This window comes from Stegodyphus dumicola, chromosome 11, assembly GCF_044657685.1.
Source record: "Stegodyphus dumicola isolate Sdum_Otavi_A_Nest chromosome 11, ASM4465768v1".
Taxonomy (NCBI): Eukaryota; Metazoa; Arthropoda; class Arachnida; order Araneae; family Eresidae; genus Stegodyphus; species Stegodyphus dumicola.
This window is the reverse complement of record NC_140778.1, coordinates 108,840,772-108,856,991: the sequence shown is the minus strand read 5'-3', so window position 1 is coordinate 108,856,991 and position 16,220 is coordinate 108,840,772. Positions and strand designations below refer to the sequence as shown.

At 32.6% G+C, this 16,220-nt stretch overlaps 1 protein-coding gene and 1 long non-coding RNA gene across 5 annotated transcripts in view; both read left to right on the top strand.

The window, feature by feature from the left end:
• The window catches only part of LOC118191942 (uncharacterized), a 216,763-nt gene extending 212,783 nt beyond the window's left edge, over positions 1 to 3,980 (top strand). For all 3 annotated transcript variants that reach the window (XM_085827079.1, XM_085827078.1, XM_085827077.1), the window contains one exon: positions 3,729 to 3,980. In XM_085827079.1, coding sequence (XP_085683205.1) covers positions 3,729 to 3,748 — 20 coding nt within the window. In that variant the 3' untranslated portion in view covers positions 3,749 to 3,980. The remainder of the gene's footprint in view (positions 1 to 3,728) is intronic.
• A 9,182-nt stretch (positions 3,981 to 13,162) lies between these two features.
• LOC146994233 (uncharacterized) lies at positions 13,163 to 15,902 on the top strand. Of its 2 annotated transcripts, none has more exons than XR_015043854.1 (2): positions 13,163 to 13,370; positions 15,651 to 15,902. It is a non-coding gene; the product is annotated as an uncharacterized LOC146994233 (long non-coding RNA). The 2 variants fall into 2 exon arrangements; XR_015043853.1 differs by having other exon boundaries at positions 13,163 to 13,429.
• Positions 15,903 to 16,220: the final 318 nt, after the last annotated feature.

The window sequence follows — 16,220 nt, the reverse complement described above, 5'->3', positions numbered from 1 at the left end:
AGGAAAGCGAGGGTGTCGGGGAACACTTTACTCAAATAAAAAAAGGAAACATTTTTTACTAATAATTAAATTAGCAAAGAAAATTTTTTAACTACTACTCAATTTGGCAATAATATCTCAAGATATATACAAATTCATGAACATAATGGAATTGCTACATTCATAATGAATTCTATAGTCTTTCACTTCTATAGTCTCTCTTTTACCTTACTAATTAGATTCAACTTAAGTTTGGCTTAAGCTCAACCTACCAGTTTGGCATCCTACTTCTTACTTGAGTAAAAGACGATACACTTTCGCATTTATTAATTATTGTTAATTGAACAGATATTGGTTTATTCCCCTTGAAAAGTCAACCATTTTCCGATCAATGACAATAATTACTTACTTTAATGATTAATTTTCAACTTAAAAGTTTCCATTTCTATTTTTCATGATTAAAAGGTAATATCCTTTAAAAATTTTTTTCGAATTAACACTTTCCTTTCACACTAGAGATTTAGAAAATATTTTCAAGGAGATTTTTTTTAACTCAGCATGCATAACACTTTCAAAGCAAACTCACACATGCGAAATGATTCTATTTAAAAGAAATCTGATGTGTGCACCACATGACTTTCTTGTACGGAATATTAAATTGTACGCATTTTTTCATGGATTTCATTTAAATTTATTGGATTAAATTAAATCTACTTCGTCAATAGCGCATAAACCACAATAGAATAAATGCACTCTTTAAAATTCACACTATTTGTTTACCATAGCAACACTCTGGCTCTAGGTTCACTTAAAAGCGTTATATTTCGTTCATATTATAACTCAGAATGCACAAAATTTATATCATTTGAAGAATTATCTAATCGTCGCCACATGTTTTATTCAAATGCTATAATAAATCTAGAAAGATGTGTAAAAGAAATTAAGCAAACAAAATAAAAAAGAAACAGTTTTTCATAGACGTTTTTGTATTTCTCATTCAATCAGTTCAATTCTCCCTTCGCGACAAAGCAAAAATACATAAAAACTCAAAATAACTATATTAAAAATTACGAAGTAAATCCTAAAAACTTATTTCCTCGAAAAAATTCCAGAAAGGATTAAGCAAAATTTAATTCGCAATAATAAATTAGTTGTTGCGAAGCTTAGTCTCTGGATTGGCAACAGATCTACTATTCTGTTGTTTCAAATGTAAACAAATATGTCCGCCATGTTATTTAAAAATTATGATTAACCGCACTTCTTTTAAATTGTTGATAATTGAACAAATATTACTTGCAGATTTAGTAAAGGCATAAAAACCTTAACCGAAAGATAAGATCAATATAGTTCAATCATTTTTAAAGCAAATATGCACAACTTAGGAACATATAAGAGGAAAGAAACTGAGATCACTGAGTATGTATATAAATACATTTATATACGTTTGGTAATGCCGATTGCAACCAGAATGCGAGGTGCGCATCTACATGTTATAGCAGTCCTATATACAAAATTTCAACCTTCTGAGGCTACTCATTTTCTATCTCTTCAGAATTCATTTTAAAGCAGTTTTATATTTTTTGGGAGGAGAAGAGTCTTTGATTCTGTCTTTACGTACAAAATTTCACACAAAAAATTTATGTCACACAAAAACATCGTTAAATTGCATTCCATAGCAACCAAAATGCATAATTTCGTTGAAATATGCTGCCTGAAACATTTCGCGATTACAATATTTCCTTTTTACATCGTACAAGGAAGTAAAAGCATCCCAAAAGCTTCACTTTTAATATATGTTGACATATGTTTAATTAAATCATGTTTTCATCAGAGAAAAGGAATTTGTTCTCAGTAATGGTAGATCAGTCTTAGGTAAATGCCATGTATTCAAGAATCCAGTGTTTGTAAATATATAAATATAACAATATCATAAATTCATATTTTAAAATAGATTATCCGAATACCATTTCTGCGCACGTGCTGCTGAATTTTGTTTGACTATTGGTGATATTTGATTACTATTGGTTCATTTTTACTTATGTTTGGGGAATTTTGGGTTTTATTGTATTGCATTTAATTTCTTTCATGTCTTTGTGTATTTGGTTCTAAATTTCTTTTTTTTTTTTTTTTGGCTATATATGTATATAAACTAAACTCAGTGACGCAACAGCCCTAGTGTGCCACGGCCTGCAGTGCCACGAAATCTGCTTTCTTGACTTTGATCTCCGGAACTTGAGCGTCCAGGGCATCAGCATATGGTCTGGACAAATGGCCAGTTTGTCGCAGGACCTCCGGTGTTTAGTCCGCAAGCGAGCTTGGTACTCATTTTATAGACCCAATCAAGGGATGAAAGTTTGAATCAACCTTGCCGTATTATATATATATAAGTAAATGAATTTTAAAAGTTTAAGATTAAAATGCCTAGTAAAAGCAGTAAGAATATTTGGTCTCTACCTATCCCTATTTCCGAGTTACATCGAAAAAGAAAAATTTTAAATAAACAAAATTTTGTTTATAAATTTATAATTTTGTTTGTTTATGTTTTTAGGGATACGTAGAGTCCAAATATTCTTACGGCTTTCACTATGTATTTTAATCTTAACCTTTTAAAATTCATTTATAAAATTCAGGAGCACTAGGCGCTAATTTTGAACTTGTTAGTTCTTTCGTAATTTTTATGAATTGCACTTTTCCTGTTTTTCTAATTACTATATATAGTATGTGTATATATTTATATATATAGTATGTATATATATATATATGCGTGTGTGTTTCGAAAATACTTTCGTAAATTTACAACACATACTGTAAGTTGATGCGTTCAGGAACTAAATTCGATGTCCTAAGGCTGAAACGCTGAATACCTTTATTATGCCCATTAATTTATAACGTAAAATTCTTCCCAACATTTTATTCCTGCCTTTTCTTGCAGTTCTTGAAGCACATCTCGAGCTTATACTTTGAGATCTGCTTCACTTCAACGAATGTTTACATCTCTTTTTTTCCAAAAAACATGATATACTTAATTCGACGTGATAGCATAAGAAATAAGTAGTAGTCACATAGAAATACACATTATTGGAATACTGTATGTGTGGGAGAACAGGAAATTCTGAATTTTAAAAAATCTGTAATCATTAGTGTAACGCCAGACTCACTGATTTACTCCTCATTCAAGATGAAATTATTATTCAAGATGAAATCCTTATTATTCAAGATGAAAAATACTTTCTGTGTTTTAAAAGAAGAAAAACTATCATCGTTTTAACTAAGATCTTTTCATAGTTACTGTTTGCAACTTCCTTGTAAAGGATGCCGATTCGTTAATCCGTCTTTAGTGTCTTTCTTAAAACTATCCAAAACATTGACACCATTCGATGACTCGCAAACAGAAATCATTCTTCACAAGTTTCAGTATTCTGCCAATGTGCTTAAAACTTAATATCCAAAGCCATATGTACCCTTGCATATTTGTATACAAAATTATATTCATAAGCTTTCAACAAACTTTATGCTTTCTACATTGACAACCACAAAATACGCAGATAAAAAAAAATAAAAAAGGACACATATATGTATGAGCATCATTATCAAAAGTTTCACATGTCAGTATAAGGAAATTTATGTCATAACTTACTCGAGAAATCAATATATGTCCGTCACACATATATGTTTTCCCATGCAATGAATTCCAGAAAGTGCAAATCCTGATATTGTATATTACAATAAAAAAATTTTCTCTCTTTCAGAAACACCTTTTTATCCCTGAATGAAATCATTTCAAAGCATGTCATAACGTCGGGAATCAGACTGATGACAACTTGGATACTTGAAATGCAGGAATATTCTATTACATGCTCTTGGATACCTGATTGTTTGGAACAACAGTTCTATAAATGCCGGATGTAAAATGTAACGACAAAAATGAATATTATTTGTTAATTTAAAATTCTATCAATGCAACTGTTCAATAAAATTAAAATAAATATTTTTAACCCTGTTGTACTTCTTTTTAAAGCATGTACTGAAAGTTTTTTCATTGTAAGCAAAACTAAATATTAATAGTGAATAAAAGAAATATTTTTTATAAATGGCATTAACAAGCTGTAGAACTCGACTGTTTCAGGACAAAAAAGTCATTTTCTCATTGCCTCTCTGAAAAAATCATTGAATCATAATCGCTTCGTAAAATATATGAATTTCGGCGAACTAGTCGTTAAAATCGTTAAACGTATTTGGCAAATTGATTGCTCTAACAAGAAAAGCTAACTCTTCATTTTATTTCATCGTCGAAAAGGTTTCCGACTTTATATCTGTTAAACCAAATGGAATGGCTACAAGCTCATCGAAACTTTATGACACTTATTGATTACGTATTAAGAATGATAGATCACACCTTGCAGGATTTAGGTTTAGCTTATTTGAATTTGGCTAAGCCACCAAGGTTATCTGCCAAAGACGAGGGATACTTTCGCGAGGACACCCTGAGGAAAACAAGCTCATATTCACGTTACACGTCCCCATTTTATGGGTAAAACCACAAAAAATAATTATGCAGCCAGCGAGTTCATCTGGGATAGATCTCAAACCAGGCAGAACTACCAGTATTATACGGTGTTAAATACGTGGCCGCTTTGTGGGACTACACTTTGTATGATACTCTGATTAGCTAAAAGCTCAAGAAATAAATTAAAAAGTGCATTAGTAAATAAGAATCTGGAAGTTTCTCAACTTCTCTTTGTTAGTCACTACGAAACTTTCAAGTAAGATCAACCCTTGGGACAAAATAACAGTTACAAAACAGTATTTCAACGATCGTCAGAAACAGCCACAACAGTGTGAATGCCCACAATATTTGCAGCAACAATTTTAAAATGTCGTGTGTCTGTAATGTTTGAGTCATTTTACCGTCAAACAGATCGAGTTCCAATCATAAGTTTTAACTGTCATACACTTCATCTGCGGCATAATAATGTGGGGCAAGAAGGCAAGGCTGTAATCAAAGTTAATCAGTGTCCAGGGGAAGGTAATGACGAAATAGAATCACAAGTAGGACTATTATATATGTCATGTTCATTGAAATGTATATTCAGGACGGTGAAGGAAATTTGTGCTGGATTTAAATTGGGCTAGCTGCTTCATTAGCACATTTATTTAAATTTCAGTAACGATAGCTAATTCCAGGCCTTCTAGAATTTGATGCATATAATGCTTGAGAAGTCACACTTTGCAAGAGTTTGCCGTATTTTGTACAGTGCTGCCTTGTATTTTACGATAATTGTTTCTAAGGTTTATTGTTGCTCCATTACATTAAATAATTCCTGTAGAAAATTTTTGTCTGTATACATAGATATTAAGTTGTTTGTTGAGTATTTCCACATCATCACTGTTACAGCGCTATTGTTTGTACCGCGTTATAAAGAAAACAAGCCCTATAAGTAGCAGATGTAAAAGAGGTGGAAAAAGCTCTTTCTGATGCCGATCAACAACCTCTTCAGACTAGAAGCTGGTCTTGTTAAATACTTCAACAAATTCTCTAGTTATGGCCAAATACAACAAAATTTCTACTCATCTTAACAAGAGGGAAAACTGATAAAGACTAAAGAAAAACACCCCTTTATGTTCAGTTGATTCCAAGTGCCTCTACTTTGCAATATTGAACTCCATTCACAAGAGGCTGTTTAAACCCATCGTAGGGATTGTCCAGAGTTCACTTTCACTCTAGCTTTTCCACTGCACTAAATATGAAATATTGTATTATTGACCACCTTAGACATTTGGCCTAAGAGATAATAGACGATATTCCCAAAAATGCTACCAAGATCTTCACAGACGGCAGCAATATTGCTGGCTATGCAGGTAGCAGCATTTATAGTGGAACCTCTCGAGGAAAAATGACACTCCGTCAACGTAATCCAGGTCACTGTTCGGTTTTCAGAATTAAATTGATAACAATCAATTTCGGACTGGAGGTTATACTAAAGGAGAAGAAATTTGAAGATCTATGGATCTGATGTGATAGCCAAAGCACACTCCAACATCTTAGTAAATGTATTTACGTAGTCGATAAGACTATTATCTCTGTCTTGCAAAATCTATGCCCAATTTCTTAGCCCATCGTAATATTTATTTCCAGTGGATCCCAGCTCATGTGGATCTTTATGGCAACGAATCGTCGGACAAATTAGCAAAGGAGGGCTGAAGCTTTTTAACTCCCTCCTCTTTCGTCCTTACCGCTCTGCGTAATGGCAGACCGCACATTGAGTTGAACAGTGTTAAACGAATGTCGCATACTGCGCATGCCCAGAAAACAATTTGGCGTAATTACTATGTTGGCGCGATTTGAAAAGAAGATAAATACGGTATATGGTAGATGTACCGCCATCTGATTTTAAACAAATCTGGCGTTTAAATCTTCGTAGAGTATAATGTAAATGTAAATTAATTACTGTGTTGAAATACTATTTTTTGCTGTACTGCTCAAACAACTAGAAAGCTGAAATTATTGCGAAGTAATTTGAAGCAGTGTTTGCATTCAAAATGTAAAATATAATACCTATGAAATTCTGCACATTCCTTTGGAACTGTACAAATTTTCGTTCAGAAAAAGACTGAAATTTAGGATATATTAGTTGAAAATTTATTCATTATACTTTTAAGCAATAATAACAATTCAGAATTTACCATACATTCCAATCGTACATGAGAAACACTGAGGAATATAAAAAGTGCTTGCAAATAACACTGAAGAAATTTTACAATTCCTTAATGCTAGTTATTAAATTCTTTGAAATGAGAAAATAAAAGCGCGAATATACGCTAACAAACTAAGCGAGATACTCCAGTTTACAATTACTGAATTATAACATGTAAACAAATTACATTTACATAACGAATTATTACGAACATATGTTAACAAATATTAAATGCACTGTTATTGACAAATTACAATGAAAGATATATTAGAAAAATAAGCAAGTGCAATCGGTATGGACGTTAAAATACTATCTAATAAGCTAAGTTTCACAACATTTTACAGTTGTAAACATCCTTCGAACATACTCGACAGCCATGGTGATCATGAATAAGCTAGCTAGGGTTGCTTAGTCGCCAATATTTCTCCCTGCGACAAAGGTACACCATCAAGCATGCGCAGTAAGCGAAATTTGCTTAACATTGTTCAACTCAATGTGCGGTTTGCCATTATGCTACCGGTCTCTAGAATTATATTCTCTGAAAGCATCACAAATCATGGTAGAGTGGTTGATGCCCCCACCCATCTCTGCTACTTGTTGGCGAGCTTGATTGGACTCCAACCCTTGAGTGTGACAGGAGTTCCCGAGTACTGTGGTCTCACGTATTGTCGGAGGTCATATTATGAGCCTTTCTTTCAAGGAGGGCATAAAACCTTTGCTACATGCTCCACGTGCCTAGAATATCGGGTGTCTAACGAGCACATATTAGGCTGCTTGGGGCTGTCTAGGAAGGATATTTACTCCAATCCCCTCCTAGTGCTTAACTGTCTTTTGGACCTTGTTTGACTTCGTCCGAAATCAGAGGAGAAACAGCCAGCTATGATATTAAAAGTTATAACCTACAAACACACCCCCTACAACCGCCAGAGAAGGATCTCAAACCTTCGCTTTTCAGGCCATAGACAAGTAGCGCGCTAACTCCGGCTTTTATCAAAACTGATGTAGTCATTACACAGCCCGAGACAGGTTTGGCAGTGTCTGTTAGGTCCCTCTCGCGCCGGAACGGACCATCGAAGAATCAGTGGCTCTCAGACGATGGACCCAGCAGAGTTTTAGAGATGACGTTTTTAGTTACAATCAGGTTAGACGCTAAAATCCTCCGATGTGCACACAATGATTCGCATTTTTCTTACAAACGTGGATTTAAAATGGAGGATAAAGTTAAATTCATAAAGAGCAGAATGGAGAACATTCTCTCCCCATCGCAATTGTTCGAAAGCCCTCAACAAATATCTCAAGTAAGGTAAACTAACTAGAAATTCTTGCTATAAATATTGCTAAATACAGTGTTGCTTATGAATATTACTGGCGCCATAAAAAAATTAATATACTACTCATTGATCAAAACTTTAGTATATCATAATATGCAAAATATATATTTAACAAAGTGTAATGCGTATAAACATACATTATTACTAATATTGAGGTAACATTGCATAACATAAAGTAAAAAACAATTTCATGAGCGTTGTGATTACACAAAAACCTAGTTTAAGATAATCTAGTCTAGTGTATTAGTAGTAAATGAAACAAAAAAAATTAAGGAAAGTTAAATCTCAAACTTTATTTAGATGAAAACATTAGAGTTCTTATAAGAAGTCACATTGTAGTGGTTACCTTCTAAGGTGGCAAGGTAGGTATTAATGTTAACTACAACAAATTATAAAACATAACTTAAATTCTACTATGATTACCATCAGTCGGCCCACACTATTGTTTTCTTTAATAAACACATTTAAACTATACACCACTGTAAAATAAAATTAGGAAATCAATTTTCAATTAAAACATTACAGGTCGGTGGACAGCGGGACATATTAAATAGCAATTTTGTTTGGGTTAAGTACTGAATAGAACATAGGTTAGCAAGGAAACGGTTTACACCGGGAGTAAAATGTCATTCATTCATATTTTTCGACACGACAAATTTAGAACATAACACTTCAATCTCTGAAAAAAAAAAAAAAAAAAAACTGTAGTACACCGTAACAGCCCGGAGGGGTGCAAAGCTAGGGAGTTCACGCAGACGAAAGGAAACTAGTCCATACAGAGCCTCGAACCAGAGGAATGTGGGGAAAAAAGTAAGAATGTTAGATTGGTCAAATTTCAGAAAACGCGACAGTCGCCCCTCGTTCTCCTGGGTTTGTCAGGAGGGTCAAATGGTGAGAAGGGAAAATTAGCCATGGTCTCAGGATTAAAAGGGATGTTACCGCTTGTTCAGTGCAGGGGAAGTACAGACCTTCTTCTTCGATTTTATCAGCTCCAGCTCGGTCGGAAACCCCGGGCAGACGGTTTTTCTTCCTTTGGCGGAAACCTTGGAGAAAAAGGAGGAACAAACAGTCGCTTAATGCTAGCAACCCTCTGAGGGCCAACTGAGATTCTCCGGGGAAAGGGATTTTCCGGCTTCCTGAAGTCGGCTAACATATCCCAGTTTTCACCTATTCCGAGAGGTCAAACACCTCATCGCCGAATAGCGAACTAAAGAAATATTTTGAGTTAGCCTCGTCTGAAAACAAGCAGGGTGCAAGTGTAATATGCGAAATACACTGAACGGCCAAAATTTTCCGCCCTTACATACGCACGCCCGTAATACAAGTGCATATAGAGGAAACCTGGAAGTGAAGGGTGCAGAATATATAAATCCTTCCATGTTGTTTGACAAAATGTCATCTTCAAAAGGCGGGCTGGCTGCATGAGCGTTTTCGTGGCTTTCCCCACGTGTAACGTGTATACGAACCAATTTCTCTTAGAAAGTCCTCCACGAAGGCATTCCTTTCCTTAGGCAGATAGCCCTAGTGTGCTTTGCCATAATTAAATAAACCAAACAAAACAAAACCACCTTCAAAAGGAAAGGACGTTGTTTACCAGAGGTAAGAAGAAGTAGTTTTCTTAACAAATTCTGGAAAACAGGAATATTTTCCATTCCAACAACTTCTCGAAAAATAGTGTCAGCAATAAGCATTGAAATTACTTCCATTACATACCTCTTTCATCAAAATTAATCAAATTATATGTACTGAATTTTAAATCCAGTACTTCCAATTCAATCAAATACAAAATGTTTTCAATACAATTGTTGAAATATTGTACAACTGTTGTAATGCGGATGAATAATAATTTCTAAAAATTAAAATTCTTCTATACCTCAGTCGAAATTACCACAAGAAAGTATGAATTCATAAACTTTACCAGGAAGAGGGGTAAACATTAAATAAAAAACTAATTTAATTTGCACAACCAGTATAACAAACGGAAAACTTTAAAATTTAAAAGTTAAATAACCTAAAGAGTCTAACCAAAACAACCTCAAACAAAACAGTAAAATAAAACCTGATAAACCTAAATTTAAGTTTTTAAACAAAAATTAAAAGTTAAAACCAAATCTCGCTTTAAAGGATAAAAAGATTTACACACCAAACATAAATTTAAAGTTAACAATTATATATATATATAAAATAAAAAAAATTAAATTGTTTTAAACTAAACAAATAAAATCAAATTCCTGAAAGTCAAAAAAGAAACAGTAAATTACTGATAACCAAAATTTTAAAAAAATTATACATAAGAATATTGGCAGATGGAATCTTCATCAATAGTAGGAAAATCTCCCAATTTATGTAAGCCTATTCCAAAAAATCACGTCGGGGATTTTGCTCTTTTTGGAAATAACTGAATTGAATAGCGTGATTTCCCACCAGAAATTTAGTGGTATTCAAAAACTATAGAAGACGGCACTGTTAGGAAAAGAAGTTAAGCTACATTAACCTTACAGAATAGCAAGTTAAAAGATAATTGCCTTCCATAAATAAAATGAAAAAAATAGCGATAATTAAGCTTATTTTACTTCAATAAGGAAGTACGCTGAACCATACATGTCAATGATAAAAAAGTCCTATTTGAACCTAGCACTTGTCAACGGCTTCATTAATGAAATACTAAATACACAGATCAAAATGGAGCAAAATGGCCATTCCGCGGTACCTGACGCGTCACAGTGTTTACTGCAGGTTAGGAACAGCGCCTTAATTGCCGCCTATAGCGGACTAGACACACGGACACCTGCAAGACACCGAAGAAAAGCCACGACAATCAGCTGTAGTTCATAATATATACACTCTACTTTATTCCGCATGAAAATAGTGGTAGATAAAACATAAGCAGCCAATATTTATTTCATGAATTGTTTTATATGTTTATCTTTTTCACTTAGTTGGCGATAACTGTTATGCATATGTGAAGATTTCAATGTTATATTTTCAGTTATTTTTAACGCAAAACACAGAAAATATCTTCCTTGAAATATAATCTGTGAATTTCAGACTCACATTTCTAATGAACAGGAATTAAATCAATCACTACAATGAATAAATGTTGCAAAAATTTTACGCATGGAATTCGGCAAACCTCACTGCATTTTAACCTATTCGCGACGGCGCACCTTTGTTTAAGACGCTCGTGCGGGACGGAAGGATTACTTGAGCTCTTATATATGTTAAAATTAGCACTTATTAGCGTTTTTTTCGTTATTTTACATGAAAATATACTTAAAAATTTCCTTATTTTGTAAAATAATTTTCGGAAGCGCTATTCAAATTATTCCAAAGTTTTAATTGATAAAATCTATCAATACAGTCTAAAATTAATAAACAAACACGATAGAGCCTATTTAGAGTAAGAAGTAACAAAATTTAAAATGAAGACTGAGTGTGGTAAATCTCGAATCACGGAGAAGTATCACTTTCCAACTCTTAGAAAAAGTATCACTTTTTAAATCTTTAGAAAAAGAATCATCACTCTCATCCGCGTTAGTAAATGGTTCATTAACCATACGAGGGTATTCTTCCTCTGATAAATGGCGCCTTCGCGCCATAATAGACAAGAGGTGAAACTTCCAGAAATAAAAGGAGAAAAAACGGGAATATATCTGAAGTCAATGCAAAACTGACTGGGCTGTCTAGTAATCCTGAAAGCCCGTATATAGTAAAGGATAAAATAGAATTAAAAAAGGAATTGGGCATAAATCAAACAACTTCAAACAAACCAACTTCCATTCAATTAACAACAATTAATAAATGCGAAGGTGTTTCATGTTTTACTCAAGTAAATTTCGTCAATTTAGCAAAGATTGCATTATTATGTTTTATTATGTTTATAATGATTACTTTGAATTATATATCATAAATTTTTGAAAAGATTTCATTCTGTTTATTATGTTTATAAAGATGACTTTTAATTAACATGCAGGAAAGCGAGGGTGTCCGGGAACACCTCACTCAAATAAAAAAAGGAAAAATTTTTACTAATAATTAAATTAGCAAAGAAAAATTTTTAACTACTACTCAATTTGGCAATAATATCTCAAGATATATACAAATTCATGAGCATAACGGAATTGCTACATTCATAATGAATTCTATAGTCTTTCACTTCTATAGTCTCTCTTTTACCTTACTAATTAGATTCAACTTAAGTTTGGCTTAAGCTCAACCTACCAGTTTGGCATCCTACTTCTTACTTGAGTAAAAGACGATACACTTTCGCATTTATTAATTATTGTTAATTGAACAGATATTGGTTTATTCCCCTTGAAAAGTCAACCATTTTCCGATCAATGACAATAATTACTTACTTTAATGATTAATTTTCAACTTAAAAGTTTCCATTTCTATTTTTCATGATTAAAAGGTAATATCCTTTAAAAAATTTTTTCGAATTAACACTTTCCTTTCACACTAGAGATTTAGAAAATATTTTCAAGGAGATTTTTTTTAACTCAGCATGCATAACACTTTCAAAGCAAACTCACACATGCGAAATGATTCTATTTAAAAGAAATCTGATGTGTGCACCACATGACTTTCTTGTACGGAATATTAAATTGTACGCATTTTTTCTTGGATTTCATTTAAACTTATTGGATTAAATTAAATCTACTTCGTCAATAGCGCATAAACCACAATAGAATAAATGCACTCTTTAAACTTCACACTATTTGTTTACCATAGCAACACTCTGGCTCTAGGTTCACTTAAAAGCGTTATATTTCGTTCATATTATAACTCAGAATGCACAAAATTTATATCATTTGAAGAATTATCTAATCGTCGCCACATGTTTTATTCAAATGCTATAATAAATCTAGAAAGATGTATAAAAGAAATTAAGCAAACAAAATAAAAAAGAACCAGTTTTTCATAGACGTTTTTCTATTTCTCATTCAATCAATTCAATTCTCCCTTCGCGACAAAGCAAAAATACATAAAAACTCAAAATAACTATATTAAAAGTTACGAAGTAAATCCTAAAAACTTATTTCCTCGAAAAAATTCCAGAAAGGATTAAGCAAAATTTAATTCGCAATAATAAATTAGTTGTTGCGAAGCTTAGTCTCTGGATTGGCAACAGATCTGCTATTCTGTTGTTTCAAATGTAAACAAATATGTCCGCCATGTTATTTAAAAATTATGATTAACCGCACTTCTTTTAAATTGTTGATAAGTGAACAAATATTACTTGCAGATTTACTAAAGGCATAAAAACCTTAACCGTAAGATATGAGCAACATAATTCAATCATGTTTAAAGCAAATATGCACAACTTACGAACATATAAGAGTAAAGAAACTGAGATCACTGAGTATGTATATAAATACATTTATATACGTTTGGTGATGCCGATTGCAACCAGAATACGAGGTGCGCATCTACATGTTATAGCAGTCCTATATACAAAATTTCAACCTTCTGAGTCTACTCTTTTTCTGTCTCTTCAGAATTCATTTTAAAGCAGTTTTATATTTTTTTGGGAGGAGAAGAGTCTTTGATTCTGTCTTTATGTACAAAATTTCACACAAAAAATTTATGTCACACAAAAACATCGTTAAATTGCATTCCATAGCGACCAAAATGGATAATTTCGTTGAAATATGCTGCCTGAAACATTTCGCGATTACAATATTTCCTTTTTACTTCGTACAAGGAAGTAAAAGCATCCCAAAAGCTTCACTTTTAATATATGTTGACCTATGTTTAATTAAATCATGTTTTCATCAGAGAAAAGGAATTTGTTCTCAGTAATGGTAGATCGGTCTTAGGTAAATGCCACATATTCAAGAATCCAGTGTTTGTAAATATATAAATATAACAATATCATAAATTCATATTTTAAAATAGATTATCCGAATACCATTTCTGCGCAAGTGCTGCTGAATTTTGTTTGACTATTGGTGATATTTTATTACTATTGGTTCATTTTTACTTATGTATGGGGAATTTTGGGTTTTATTGTATTGCATTTAATTTCTTTCATGTCTTTGTGTATTTGGTTCTAAATTTCTTTCTTTTTGGCTATATATGTATATAAACTAAACTCAGTGACGCAACAGCCCTAGTGTGCCACGGCCTGCAGTGCCACGAAATCTGCTTTCCTGACTTTGATCTCCGGAACTTGAGCGTCCAGGGCATCAGCATATGGTCTGGACAAATGGCCAGTTTGTCGCAGGACCTCCGGTGTTTAGTCCGCAAGCGAGCTTGGTACTCATTTTATAGACCCAATCAAGGGATGAAAGTTTGAATCAACCTTGCCGTATTATATATATATAAGTAAATGAATTTTAAAAGTTTAAGATTAAAATGCCTAGTAAAAGCAGTAAGAATATTTGGTCTCTACCTATCCCTATTTCCGAGTTACATCGAAAAAGAAAAATTTTAAATAAACAAAATTTTGTTTATAAATTTATAATTTTGTTTGTTTATGTTTTTAGGGATAAGTAGAGTCCAAATATTCTTACGGCTTTTACTAGGTATTTTAATCTTAACCCTTTAAAATTCATTTATAAAATTCAGCAGCACTAGACGCTAATTTTGAACTTGTTAGTTCTTTCGTAACTTTTATGAATTGCACTTTTCCTGTTTTTCTAATTTCTATATATAGTATATATATATGTATATATGTGTGTGTGTGTTTCGAAAATACTTTCGAAAATTTACAGTGAGTACTGAAAGTTCATGCGTTCAGGAACTAAATTTGATGTCCTAAGGCTGAAACGCTGAATACCTCTATTATGCTTATTACCTTATAACGTAAGATCCTTTCCAACATTTTATTCCTGACTTCTTGTCGGCCTTGAAGCACATCTCGAGATTATACCTTGAAATCTCTTTCTGTTCAACGAAAGTTTACATCTCTTTCTCTCCAGAAAACATGATATCCTGAATTCGACGTGATAGCATAAAAAGAAAACTAGTAGTCGCATAGAAATACACCTTATTGGAATACTGTATGTGTGGGAGAACACGAAATTCTGACTTTTAAAAAATCTGTAATCATTTGTATAAACGCCAGACTCACTGATTTACTCCTGAGATCAAAGATGAAAAATATTTTCTGTGTTTCAAAAGAAGAAAAAACTGTCATCGCTTTAACTAAGATCTTTGCACAGTTACTCTTTGCAACTTCCTTGTAAAGGATGCTCATTTGTTCATCCGTCTTTAGTGTCTTTCTTTAAACTATCCAAAACATTGACACCATTCGATGACTCGCAAACAGAAATCATTCTTCACAAGTTTCAGTATTCTGCCAATGTGCTTAAAACTTAATATCCAAAAGCCATATGTACTCTTGCATATTTATATACAAAAATTATATTCATAAGCTTTCAACAAAATTTATGGTTTCTACATTGCCAACCACAAAATACGCAGATAAAAAAAAAAAAAAAAAAAAAAAAAAAAAACATATATGGATGAGCATTATTATCAAAAGTTTCACATGTCAGTATAAAGGAATTTATGTCATAACTTAATTCGAGAAATCAATGTATGTCCGTTACACATATATGTTTTCCCATGCAATGAATTCCATAAAGTGCAAATCCTTTTACTGTATATTACAATGAAAAAATTTTCTCTCTTTCAGAAACACCTTTTTATCCCTGAATGAAATCATTTCAAAGCATGTCATAACGACGGGAATCAGACTGATTACAACTTGGATACTTAAAATGAAGGAATATTCTAGTACATGCTCTTGGATGCCTGATTGTTTGAAAAAACAGTTCTATAAATGCCGCATGTAAAATGTAACGACAAAAAGGAATATTATTTGTTAATTTAAAATTCTATCAATGTAACTGTTCAATAAAATTAAAATAAATATTTTTAACCCTGTCGTACTTCTTCTTTTTAAAGCATGTACTGAAAGTTTTTTCAGTGTATGCTTACACTGAAAAACTAAATATTAATAGTAAATAAAAGAAATATTTCTATAAATGGCATTGGCAAGCCGTAGAACTCGGCTCTTTCAGGAAAAAAATAATTTTCTCATTGCCTCTCTGAAAAAAATTGAATTTCGGCGAACTAGTCGTTAAAATCACTAAACTTATTTGGCAAATTGATTGCTGTAACAAGAAAAGCTAACTCTTCATTTTATTTCATCGTCGAAAAAGTTTCCGACTTTATATCTCTTTATCCACATGGAATGGTTACA